At 36.3% G+C, this 10,740-nt stretch overlaps 2 protein-coding genes across 5 annotated transcripts; one reads left to right on the plus strand and one right to left on the minus strand.

Moving 5' to 3' along the window:
* Positions 1 to 61: 61 nt before the first annotated feature.
* On the minus strand, positions 62 to 7,064 carry LOC111461194 (T-complex protein 1 subunit zeta 1-like). 4 transcript variants are annotated; one of them, XR_002713536.1, is made up of 16 exons: positions 6,561 to 7,064; positions 6,419 to 6,482; positions 5,998 to 6,133; positions 5,429 to 5,580; positions 5,283 to 5,330; positions 4,960 to 5,052; positions 3,831 to 3,937; positions 3,442 to 3,556; positions 3,272 to 3,358; positions 2,178 to 2,382; positions 1,995 to 2,089; positions 1,421 to 1,489; positions 1,226 to 1,333; positions 999 to 1,117; positions 393 to 532; positions 62 to 299 (listed from the first exon to the last, which is right to left on the minus strand). XR_002713536.1 is itself a non-coding variant. In XM_023104700.1 (16 exons), exons 1-15 carry the CDS (start codon positions 6,692 to 6,694, stop codon positions 457 to 459), a joined length of 1,608 nt encoding a protein of 535 aa, XP_022960468.1. In that variant the 5' UTR covers positions 6,695 to 7,064; the 3' UTR covers positions 62 to 325; positions 418 to 456. The 4 variants fall into 4 exon arrangements, 2 of the variants coding, with proteins under 2 accessions (XP_022960468.1, XP_022960467.1); XR_002713535.1 differs by having other exon boundaries at positions 62 to 325; XM_023104700.1 differs by having other exon boundaries at positions 62 to 325; positions 418 to 532.
* Positions 7,065 to 8,476: 1,412 nt separating this feature from the next.
* Positions 8,477 to 10,417, plus strand: LOC111461196 (LRR receptor-like serine/threonine-protein kinase ERL1). Its single transcript, XM_023104703.1, has 2 exons — positions 8,477 to 8,793; positions 8,938 to 10,417. Exon 2 carries the CDS (start codon positions 8,946 to 8,948, stop codon positions 10,158 to 10,160), a length of 1,215 nt encoding a protein of 404 aa, XP_022960471.1. The 5' UTR covers positions 8,477 to 8,793; positions 8,938 to 8,945; the 3' UTR covers positions 10,161 to 10,417.
* Positions 10,418 to 10,740: the final 323 nt, after the last annotated feature.

A 10,740-nucleotide genomic window follows, 5' to 3' on the forward strand; every position in this document is an offset into this window, starting at 1 on the left:
TTTTTTTTTTTTTTTTTTTTTTGGCTTAGAATTTGAAAATTAATATCAAAATAGGGAGTAGTTTCGAATAGGAAGAAACTTCGAGCTTTAAAATAAGATCAAACTTTAAGACAAACGTTTAGGAAGAAAGTACTAAAATGCAAAAAAATTTACCAAAACAAAAAGAGGAATTGACGGAGAAGGTGCGTAACAGAGCTTTCCTCAAGGGAGAAGTTTCGAATAGGAATCGAAAGGCGAGTGCGGCCTTCACTTTCAAGAAATGACTGATTTCACTTGGTAAAGCTCCTTCGCTCACTCACCTGTTCTTCGAGCACAAAACCCACCGCTGTACTTCACACAAACCACCATGTGAACCAAAGATCACTGCCGGCCTAATAATAGTTAATAAATACCTCCAAGAAGGTAGCTCAACACTCTTCTAGCAGATCATCAAGGCTAGTTACATGTCAAACCTACCTAAGTAGGTTTGCGCATATTGCGCCCAGCACGAATTACCTCATCCACCAATAGCAACTGCGACGCAATTACAGGCCTGCAAAAGTTAAGAGTGATCAAATCAATACCCCTGCTAATATGGTTATTGTCAGGAATCACAGCTCTCTATAATAGTATGATATTGTCCACTTTGAACATAATCTCTTGAGGCTTTGCTTTGGGTTTTCCCAAAAGGCCTCATTCCAATAGAGATGTATTCCTTACCTATAAACCTATGATCATTCCCTAAATTAGCCAATGTGAGACTCTCTCCCAACAATCTTCAACAGTCATTTATATGACTAGAAGGGAAAATCTCTCCCAACAATCTTCAACAGTCATTTATATGACTAGAAGGGAAAAAATGGCATAAAACCGTTAGACCTATCGTCGACGGTATCTGCCAGTTATATGGCAAAAGACTAGAAAGCTAGAAATAATGACAACTTCTGTATCACATTTGTTATTGACTCTAGAGCTTGGGAAGAACTTCAGAAGAACAGAGGAGTAAATGAGGCATGTACCCAGAATTGATAAGTTGGCGTTTCACTGTGTAGTTATCAAAGATGCCCTCCATTTGGGGGTCGATTGGTTCTCCTGTATGCTGGTTTAGCCCGACACTATTGCCCCGGTCATGCGCTCCCTGGATTCAAATCGAAAGGAAGAGTTGGCATATCGTAACAGCCTCAGAGGAGGGACATGGTAGAATTATATGACAAAGCACGGTGGGGGGGTTTTAGGGACACTATACCTTAAGAGCAATGAGCACATCCTGAGTGTCAAGCCCAGAGTTCTCAGCAAGTGTCTTGGGAATCACAAGAAGGGCATCAGCAAAAGCTTCGACGCCAAGTTGAGCGCGCTGTAATAATGGTTGAGAAGGTCAATAGAATGAGATAAATGAAAAGTATGCTAAAGGATGCTGGAAAATACTTCTAGGGAAACTTACTCCTTGAACTGTTTTCTTCACTTCGTTTATCAAATGTTGTCTGGCAGCAACCTCAAAGGATCCGGCACCCTGAAAGTTCCACCAGTCATATCTTAAGACTGCAAGAAAATCTCAAACATTGGTAGCCAAATGTAGATTGAAAATCTCAAACATCACGCTATTTCCTAGTTAAATCATTACACAAACTTGGTTCCTCTATTGTATTCATAGGGTCAAGGAGCAAAACAAATTGTAGTGTAGTGTATCATAACTGAAGCGGCAAGGCTATCGGGAGGACGAGAAGGAAAAAACATATTTTTTTTCTATTTGTGGATAAGAAATCATGTGAATAGCCAAATGTGGAAGTAAGAAAGTCAAATGCTCAACATTGGTTATTGTATCCAGGAAGTTATAGAGAGCAGTCTCTTAAGTTGCCTTGAGGATGTTGTTTTTCGTCGTCATTTTCTCGGACATTTTAGTCAAATGACGCACCCTTACATCTCGAGTTACAGCAGAGACTAATAATTCTATTGACACAAATTGCACATCCATTTTCAGTTGCATGTCTAATTACAGCCAGAAAATATAACCTTACCATGACAACGGATTCATCCTCGATGGTGTTTTTAACAGATCTAAGACCATCACGGACAGCATCCTTAATTTGAGCGATCGTGTGGTCATTAGGTCCTGCACCATCATGGATACCAATGAGAAAAAAGACTATAATTGATTACTAAGATTTTGCATGAATGAGGATTGAAGTTTCAGTAAGTACCCTTGATCAAGATTGTACACGAATGGGGATTCTTCACATTTTCCACAAATGTATATTTCTCTTCCCCAAGAACATGTTCATAAACCAGTCCAGCCCATCCAAGGCAATCAGGAGTAAGATTTTCAACAGAATTTATAGCCTCTCCTCCACAGGCCAAAACCAACCTTTCCATGTTTCTTCTCTTGGCTCTACGAAGGGCAATTATCTACAGTAGATCCATAGCATGTATGAAAAAAATGAATATAAGTTGACAGATAAATGGTGGTCAACCCAAGATTTCATGCCCCCTTCATCACATAAATTGTAATGGTTATTAATCATGCAACACTTGTAATACATGAAATAGAATAACATATAATTTACAATGCAATATGTTTTTTTTATAGTAACTTAGGACAGACGAAAAGCAAAGATACATTTATAAGAATATATTGTTCAAAAGACATTCAAATATTGATGTACATCTCAATCACTTTCGAATAAAAGAAAAAAGAGTTCGATAGCAATATTTAAACATGTTATTCAAAAGAAAAAATAATAAAAACATTGTACTCCTGACAAGTTGAACAAATTGATTACATGTTTCTAATGACTTTTAAAGTGAAAGTCTTAAAGAAAATCAAATATCATATGACCATTTTTCCAAATATTTTCAAAGTCACATGAGAAACAAATTTCTTGTACAAGCATGAGAAACAAATTTCTTGTACAAGCATGAGAAACAGATTTCAAAGTCAAATTTGTCAGAAACCATCATACGTTAAGAAAATATCGTACTTATAATCCAAAACATATTACTTCTAGAGATATCTTTGGGAAATCATTGGACTTTTGTTATCAACTTTTTTAAAGGATAACATACTGAAATTGTGTTTCCTCAGCTATACACCGATGGATTGGTCCAAATGGACATATTTTTTTACAACACATTTCATTCGTAATGGTGATGGGATTGGCTTTTAAAGTTCATCAGCCTTTCAAGGTGCTACAATAAGTCTTTTCATGATGAGGCTTAAACATCATTTCACACCGAATGTATCAAGGGATGAAAGAAAAAACAATTACCAAGGCAACTTCAAGAAATACAGCCTTACCCCTTCCCTTGCGAGCATATCCAAAGATGGGGGATCAATTCCTTTTTGATTTATGATAACAAAGTTGTTGTCATTACCTGCACAAACCTGCATATGACAAGAATATAAGACAACAATTAAAAAGTGCAAATGGTTTTAATAACTAACATGCATGACATTAACGTTCTTACCTTGTTTTTCAATTCAATGATTTTCTTAACTCTTTCATCAACCTGACGCCTTTCAGCAGCAACCATGGCTTCCCTCTGTTCCGCATTAGAGTAGAAAAATCCAGCATTGATTTCACTGAGAGAAAAGCCATCAATTTATCAATGTTCACAATACATTATTAGTGATATAAGGCTATAAATGAATGTGATCCACATTTCATATTCAGGATAACTAGTTTAATTCAACCCACCAATGCCATAGTACATCAGACCTGGGGCAGCAATATAGAAACATGCATTTATTCTACATTTAGGAATGCAGAAACAACACGAAACATGGATTCAACATTACAAGTAACATATTTATCCAACTATGGAGATATAGAAATTAAAGAAAAACTCATCAATACCTTTTGTCATATTCCAGAGAAACGTTGCTGGTTAAAATAAAACAATTCTCAGCCCTCCGTTTCATATCAGGATGTCTAGAGCCGTGATCAAGGACAAGACCTTCAACCTAGTGAATGATGATCAGAGAATTGAGAAATATTAAAGTATTAACAAAAAATAAATTAATAAAGGAATGAAAGAAGGAAAAAAAAAGTCCGAGAATGTACAATTAGGATAAAATAAGAAATCTACCCACTCTGTCAAACAAATGAGATTTTGAAAAAGAGGGAAGGAAAAAAGCTCTTGAATTAACATGAATCAAACAGAATAATTGCAGAATTCTTCACCAAAAAGCTAAAAACTACAAGCATTAAGAAAATGGGGGAAAAACCGTTCTCTACTTTTCCATTAAAACAAATATTTTTTATTAGATTTCCATCAAAATAAATAGATACATAAAGAAAATAGAAATGCTCTTTCCTTTCGAAGTATAAATGCCCTTTTGATAATGGTTTTCTATATACCTTTTCCAAATTACAAATGCTCCCATCACAAAAAAAGATGAAAATGCACAACTTCATAAAGAAAGAGAGATGTACTAAAGAATATAGTGGAAAAATAACTGAGATGCAAAAAAATGTCTCAACCTGTTTGTTCTAATGAAAGAACAACCATAGATAGCACGAAATTATTCTTTAGAACAAGAACAAAAACCCAAAAAGAATCCATTCAGAATAACAAAAAGAAAAGAAAATAAAAACCACTAAATGATTAATTTTGACAGAACTGTGGAGAACATTCTCAGAAATGGAACGTTGTTTGCGTGATAATAGAGGACTTCTGCAACATACTGACCAATATGCAACAAAGCAATGAAATAGTGGAAACAAAGCTAAAATCGAACTGTTTCTTTTTTCTTTTTTTTTTCATCAAGTGAATGAGATCCTAAATTTTTCCATTGCTAATATGAGGATCTCTAACTAAAAAGTTCTGCAGTTGCTCTCTCTTTTATTAATGCCAATTGGAGATCACTTCTGCTATCTCTTTGGTCATTGGATTGGGAATATATTTAATCCTCCAGCATCTTTTTGGATTCTTTAATAATATATTTCTCATTCAAAAGAAGTTCCCACAGAATTTTAGACATACCAAGCGAGTGTCAGCATCAAACTTATGACGCATGTGCATGATTTCCACCATGAACAAGTCAATGGCTTCTTCTGGTTTACGAATACAGAGCACCTGTAATAATTCAAACACATCCCATAAGCCAAAAAAGGTACAAGCAATCATCTATAGCAGTATGTTCAACAGTTTACAATCATATGATCATAATTTATATAAGATTTCTCTGTATTTCATTCATCAATGAAATTTGTTTCTCTTCTCAAAAAGGAAAAATAAGGCTTAGAATTTTCGATCTGAGCTCAGGTCACATATGTTATTATGGTCACTGTGAGATGAGTACTCACCGCATTAACTACTATATCAGTCAATTGATCTGCCAATGCTTCATACAACTGTAAATGAGGTTGAACCATTAGAAACATATGAGATGAGAAAGCAAAAGTTTTAGCATGAATTACACAGAAGAAGAGAAAAAGTGAGGTCGAATAACCTTTGTTCTTAGTGTCGTTCTTGCCACCATTTTAAGGATCTCTTTGTCCGGCTCCTCACCAACCACAACATTAGTCTTAAATTGTTCAAGGAATTGAAGAGTTGCTCTTTTGGCAATCTCAAAACCATCAACCAGGACACGTGGATGCATGCCTGGATCAATTATTAAACTCCATTAGAAAGAAAAATACCAATAAATACACACACCCATAGGAGAATATCAACCAATTCCTTTAAGATGTAAAGAAGCTTCATTCCCAGGATTAAAAGTTTCTTCTTTAAATAACATAATAAAGAGACATCAAACAAATTTTCATCCATAACTTCAAGTTGAAGAATCCATTTTAAATATGTTTCTGAAAAGTCGGCCATTTATACTATGTGTACTTCTCCAACAACAAAGTGTTTCTTGCTAGCTTTTTCACCACACAGAGGGCTGCATTGAGCTTGAATATAATTCCATCACTCACGCAACTTTTTCAGAAGTACCAACACATATCCCACGGAGAATATTGACATTTTATAAACCATAACTGTAAATAACGGTACCACTAAAATAAAGGTACCAACCTTCATCAATGTAACGTTCTGACTGTTTCATAAGTTCGCCTATAAAAATCACGGTAGAAGTAGTACCATCTCCACTGCTGTCGTCCTGAGCAACAGCTGTTCGTGCTATCATGATTGCTGTGGGATTTTGAATTTGCTGCAACCATATAAAACAAGTATGGATTGAACACTTAATGTTCTCCTATCAAATAAATCTCTTTTGGGTGAATGGTAGTGAAAAATTTCCAAGGATTCTGCGTTAATAAATGAGTAATGAGCTTATATATGAACAACCCAGAAATTTAGGCGATATTTCTCTATTGTGAAACCCCGATTGTGAAAAAAAATCAATAATAACAAACCCGATTCAAGACGTACGCGGAAAATCTGTTGAAATAAGAGATCTGAAATTAGAATAGGGTTTAGGGCAGAGAGCACTAACCATTTCTTTAAGCAAAGTGTTGCCGTCTTTGGTGAGCTTAATATCTCCAGCACCACCAACAAGCCTGAACATATAGATATCAAAAGTGATGAGAGAAATCGAAACATGGAAGCGATTTTGAAGATCATAAATAACGACGTACATTTTGATTGTTCCTTTAGGACCGAGATTGCTCTTGAGGACATCTTGCAAGCCCTTCGCGGCATTGATATTCATGTGCAGAGCGGCGGATTTGTTGAGAACTTCAGCATTTGGATTGAGTACTCTCAGCGACATCTTTCGTTTACCTGCGAATCGAGCTCAGTGAAGAACCAGAAGCAAAGAACAGAGTAAAAATGGAAATGGTTTAGGAGGGAAAGCTATGGCGGAACTACGGCAGGGTTTATGTGCTGCTACATTGAATGCGTAGCCCAAAAATGACTCGAAGTTGCAATCCGGTTCGGTTTCCTCGGTTTTTGGCCAAATAAAGAACCGAACCAATGTCCAATAATGCTCAAAACGAATCAGTTCGGTTCTCGGTTACAGACCTGCGAGCGGCGGAGGGTTGCGAGGTGCGTAGGCTGCGACCGGCGGTGGATTGAAAAGTCGTTGAGGTTTCGAGAAGCGGTGGGCGGCGAGCGACGGCGGAGGGATGGTGACGGTGAACTGCTCGGACGGATGGATCGAAACAATTGGTTGCGCAAAAACCAGGAGTTGGTTGGGCGGCTAGGGTTTTGAGTTTTCAACATAACTTCGGTTCGGCCGGTTTTTTATGAACCAAATTCCAAACCGAGATGTCCAATTTTTAAATACCGAATCAAACCAGTCGGTTCGGCCGGTTCATCGGTTTATTTGGTTTTTTTGTTGCACCCCTATCAAAGGTAAGTTTTAAATTGAATTTTGGAGGGTATTTCTCAACACCAACAAAACTTTTTACCTTAAATATATTTTTAAATTATTTTTATAGCATTCGAATAAATAAGAAATATATAAATAATACCGAGATCATATCCAAACGAGAGTAAATATGCAAAGAAATAACTCGGGTTGGTTTGCATATTCTATCTTTCACTCTTGGATGCAGTTTAATTCAAGTAGCCAATATGGTCACGTTGGCGAGAATGTCAGAGTCATCATATGTCAAATCTATATTATAAACCTTAGGTTAAATCCTTGGCACGAGAGACCGAACTAACAATTGTAATATCCATTTGGAAAAAATAAGAATAAAACATTAAAAAAAAAAAAAAAGGAATATTCAAATGGTGTAATTTGTAATTAAAACACAACAAATAAATAATTAATTTTAATATAGTTTTATTACTATTTTATTTTAACAATTTTGGTAATATTAAAAATCATCATTTAATTAAAATAAAATTACATTATTATTACGATATTTCATAATGAATTACATTTGTATAAATTAAATTTTACTTATTAAGATAATTTTTTTATTAGAATAATATTAATCAACTTTATAAATCTTATCTAATAAGAATATATTCCATACGAATTAAATAGAAATTTTATTTTAATTGAAAAATTAAATAGCGAAAATAAAAGCCGTAAAATGAACAATAATTTCATTAAAAAATGAGAATCGTAAATTAATGAAATTATTCCTTTTAACGAGATTTTAAAATTAACTTTTTAATTCTCGTTCTTTAATTTTATTCCTCGAGTTTTAATATTAAAAAAATGATGTTTTTTTTTACTATAAAAATTATTACTAAGGAGCTCCCAACAATTTTCATTCACAAGCCAAATAAAATAAATTATTCTTTTCCAAAACCCTAATTTAAAACCTAATTAAAAATAAATAAATTCACTCCTCTACAGCCGTTTACAGCGTACAACTTAATTCAATAACTGACGTGGCAAATCCTATTAGGCTTACAGCTGTCACTGTCACATCACAAAGTGCATTTCGCGTGACTATTTTAACTTAACGCCGTCAAGTCCACGTCAACCAAAAGCTCACGGCCGTCACGCTTTTTCCCTCTGTGTCTCTTCTTCTCAAGCCAATCCACTCTCTCCGGCATGTGATGCTCTGTCCAAATCTCCCGGCTCGGATACTCCACGTAGGCTCGGACAACCGTTTTCCTCCGAACCTAAACCGCCCAGCGAAAAGAAAATTACATGAAAATAAACAAAACGAATAAAATAAATGTTTCTGCCATTAAAGAAACGAAGAAGAGAAAGCGGTTTTTGGTTTGTTGCAGAGCGGCGGTGGCTGTAGTCGATGAATCTTCTCTCAGAAGCCGTAAAATTTCTTCGCAGTACAGAGATTAGAGATTTTAATTTGTTCTTCTTTTTGAAGATTCGTTGAGCTTTTCTTCGTTTGCGTCTCTTTGAAGCTAATCGATCTCGCGGTTTTGGAGTTTCTTTTGCAGGTTTTCGCCATTAATTTAGAGGCTTCTCACGAGATATCCTCCTCCTTTTTCAACCTCTTCGTTGTTTCTCACGAGAAAGAGTTCTTGATGTGTTCAGTTGATTGCTCTATATAACGGTATTGTGTTTGTGTTCGTCTGTGTCAGGGCTCGTAATGGCGGAGGAGAAGAAGCGGAGCGATTCGAGGATGAGGAGTTTTGTTTTGATTTTGTTGTGTTTAGCGCATTGCTGTTGTTTATCGGATGCGATTTTGGATCCGATTGATTTTTTGGCTCTGCAATCGATTAGGAAGAGTTTGGAGGATTTGCCTGGTTCTAATTTCTTCGCATCTTGGGATTTCACGGGCGATCCTTGTAATTTCGCCGGTGTTTTGTGTGATTCTGATAGAGTTGTTGCCTTAAACCTAGGGGATCCTCGCGCTGGTTCGCCTGGTTTGGTTGGCCGGATTAATCCTGCCATTGGCAAGCTCTCAGCACTCACGGAGTTCACCATTGTTCCTGGTCGAGTCTTTGGAGCTCTGCCGCAGACGCTCTTCCAACTGAAGAACCTCCGTTTTCTTGCTATCAGTCGCAACTTCATCTCCGGTACTCTCCCTGCGAATCTCGGCGAGATTCGGAGTTTGAGGACTCTGGACCTCAGTTTCAATCAACTAACCGGAGAAATTCCTCGCTCCATCGGAACGATTACGGAGTTATCCAATGTCATTCTCTGCCATAATCACCTCACAGGCACAGTCCCTATGTTTCCGTACCGTAGCCTTAATCATCTTGATCTGAAGCACAACAATCTCACCGGACATCTTATACCGGACTCTCTTCCTCCTTCTCTCCAATACCTCTCTCTTTCATGGAACCGCCTGAACGGCCCTGTCTTCCGCCTCCTCAGCCGCCTCAACCAGTTGAACTATCTCGACCTCAGCCTGAACCAGTTCACCGGAACAATTCCAATGCGTATCTTCAGTTTCCCGATCGTTAACCTCCAGTTGCAACGGAACCTCTTCACCGGTCCAGTCCTGCCGGCTGCTCAGGTGGCGATTCCAACCGTTGATCTCAGCTACAATCGTCTCTCCGGTCCGATATCGCCAATGTTCTCCACCGTGCAGAATCTTTACCTGAACAACAACCACTTCACGGGAGAAGTTCCAAACAGCCTCGTGGACCGATTGTTGGCTGCTAATATTCAAACTCTGTATTTGCAGCACAATTTTCTGACCGGAATCGAGATCAATCCGACGGCGGAGATTCCTCTGAGTAGCTCATTGTGCTTGCAGTACAATTGTATGGTGCCGCCGATACAAACACTGTGCCCGGAGAAGGCCGGCAACCAGAAAACTCGGCCAACGGAACAGTGCGGCGAATGGAGAGGGTAAAATTTGGAAAGTAATTAATTAATTAGGAGCATAAAAAGAAAGTAATTAAAGGTGAAAAAAAAATAAAGAAAATTATTTTTTTAATATAGTTTCCGATAATTAATTAATTAATATACACAAAATCTTTGCGGCAGAGAATGTGTTTTCTTTTTTCTTTTTCTTTTCTTTTTTTCTTTTTAGTATCCGTTTATTTGTTTGTGTTCGTTTTTTGGGGGTTCAGAAAATAGGAATATTCTTATTTATATAATTGTTTTTAGGAGAGCAAATGTTTATTCAATTATATGTACGTTTTTATTTATTTTTCATTTTCTTTTATAATTTCCCCTTTAATTTACTCTCTCTCTCTCTTTTATTTATTTTTAAATAGCTTTTGTTTTTTAAAAAATTGATTATTGTAGTTTAATGTGAATAATGATTTATAGTATATAACAAATTAGTTGTATTTTTAATTCCTAGCGAATTTAGGCATTGCATTTTTAGTATGCAATTTGTATTATTTGAGATGCATAATTTTTAACGAAATATTCATAATTTATGAGAATATGATTTTCTTTATATATATATATATATATATATATAT

The sequence above is a fragment of the Cucurbita moschata genome, unplaced genomic scaffold (genome assembly GCF_002738365.1).
Source record: "Cucurbita moschata cultivar Rifu unplaced genomic scaffold, Cmos_1.0 Cmo_Scf00024, whole genome shotgun sequence".
Classification (NCBI taxonomy): Eukaryota; Viridiplantae; Streptophyta; class Magnoliopsida; order Cucurbitales; family Cucurbitaceae; genus Cucurbita; species Cucurbita moschata.

Coding starts and splice junctions, on each gene's coding strand:
- LOC111461194 (XM_023104700.1), bottom strand. CDS start 6,694: ATGTCGCTGAGAGTACTCAATCCAAATGCTGAAGTTCTCAACAAATCC. Junction 5,053..5,282: donor CTGATATAGTAGTTAATGCG/GTGAGTACTCAT, acceptor GAATTATTACAG/GTGCTCTGTATTCGTAAACC. Junction 533..998: donor CGCCAACTTATCAATTCTGG/GTACATGCCTCA, acceptor TAACTTTTGCAG/GCCTGTAATTGCGTCGCAGT.
- LOC111461196 (XM_023104703.1), top strand. CDS start 8,946: ATGGCGGAGGAGAAGAAGCGGAGCGATTCGAGGATGAGGAGTTTTGTT.